Source organism: Austrofundulus limnaeus, unplaced genomic scaffold, assembly GCF_001266775.1.
Source record: "Austrofundulus limnaeus strain Quisiro unplaced genomic scaffold, Austrofundulus_limnaeus-1.0 Scaffold179, whole genome shotgun sequence".
NCBI lineage: Eukaryota > Metazoa > Chordata > Actinopteri > Cyprinodontiformes > Rivulidae > Austrofundulus > Austrofundulus limnaeus.
This window is the reverse complement of record NW_013952581.1, coordinates 694155-695812: the sequence shown is the minus strand read 5'-3', so window position 1 is coordinate 695812 and position 1658 is coordinate 694155. Positions and strand designations below refer to the sequence as shown.

General features: G+C 38.1%; 1 protein-coding gene across 1 annotated transcript in view; it reads left to right on the top strand.

Moving 5' to 3' along the window:
• Window positions 1–709: 709 nt before the first annotated feature.
• bub1 (BUB1 mitotic checkpoint serine/threonine kinase) overlaps window positions 710–1658 on the top strand; it is a gene marked incomplete in the record, with an annotated part of 23707 nt that continues 22758 nt past the window's right edge. Inside the window, 2 exon segments of the mRNA XM_014017941.1 lie at window positions 710–873; window positions 1001–1060. Coding sequence (XP_013873395.1) covers window positions 851–873; window positions 1001–1060 — 83 coding nt within the window.

Genomic DNA, 1658 nt, shown 5'->3' with positions numbered 1-1658 from the left:
ATTGTAGATAACGCGGCTGGTATAGGAAACGGCGCCCCCTTCATTTCCGGAATGCAATGATGCTACTTCCAAATATGGTATGTGTCTGACATCGCAGCGAGGTGTACTTGATGAGTGGATGGCTAAATCATGTTGTAATTACTTTGATGATGTAATGAGCATCGTTACTCTTTTAAATAAATAACATTTACCAGACGGCTGAAATCATTCCGCTACTTATTTTTATTTGGTCGCTATTGATTTTTTTCACAACACTGATCTGGGTAGAAAACTTGAAATCTGGCTGAAGTGCAACCTCCGCCCACCCGGTGGTTAGCTCCTGGTCAGCTGAGCTACAAACGGGGCACAGCTTCTGTCACAAACTATTTCTTTAATTTCAGATTTCTGCCTTTATATAGCTTCCAGCACGGGGTCTCAATCTATCAAACTGATTTACTTGTTTTTTTCTTTAAATGTTTTTTCCTCACATCTGTTCTAAACATCAAGAGGAGCTAATAAAAACGTAGTTTTTTTCACATTTTTGCCTCTAGTTTTGGAATTATGCATTATACATTTCTATTTTACACTTCTTTTCAGGCATTATGGACTCCTCCAATAAAAAAACATTGTTTTAGAGTTAAATCCGTAGCTTTCTTTCTGTTGTTCAATTTATTTAGGTTAATAAAGTTTTTAATGACGTCACGCTCATGGGTCGCACGCTATTGGCTGAGCCCGAATTTCAAACAGCAAAGCTGCGGAGGGGAAACGCTACGTCAAAATGTCATTTTAGTGTTAAAAGTCTCTGTAAACTCGATCAAGTTACGTTTTTAAAAGCAACTCTTGTTTTCGGTCGTCCTGTAATGAAAGCGAGATGAACATTGCCACGTATATACAGTAAGTCTGAATAGAAAACAGCGGGTTTTAGCATGTAGCTGCTAGCTCTGTTGTTGGTTAAGACCAGTATTTTACAAACAACTGTTGACCAATGCGCTTTAATTTTGTCAACATTTGTCCCCTCTAGGTGTTTTGAAAGCAGCTTGTCGTCCTACACAGGAGATGATCTTCTGGATCCGTGGGACAAGTGAGTCCTTTATTTAGTTTTTAATTTGTTTTAATAACGCACTTGACTGAGATGAACCCGAGGCAGCCCAGATGTACATACACAGACTAAAATACGGACACAATGTCATGTTTCATTTAAGTGTAAATATCACGAGATGACTGCTGTTAGTTTCGCCTGACCCACAAAGCTCAGACTTGGTTCTGCAGCAGATGTTTCTTTCTTTCCCCACCTGGGATGAAACTGTGAGTCTGTAAATAATGTCTGTTAGTTAGAAAGGCCAACCAGAACCGCACTCTGATGTCCTGACCCACAACTGAGAGGTTTCTGTAGCTCGATGAGCTGTTTCCATCAAAAGCATTCAGGAGAGACGTGACCAAGAACTGTAGCAGCACACAGACATGACCACATCCAAACTAAAGTACAATTAAATATGTCATGATAAAATAATGTCATCGGAGCAGAAAATGACCTGAGGTTGTTTTAAAGGGATCCGTGATTAGTTGTAACATTAGACTTTATTTAATAAACATTTATTTTAACTGTAAAATAAAGACTGTAAAAATACTGTAGGCTGTTTAGATTTTATAGTTTTTAAACTAAAAGTTTAAAAATATAT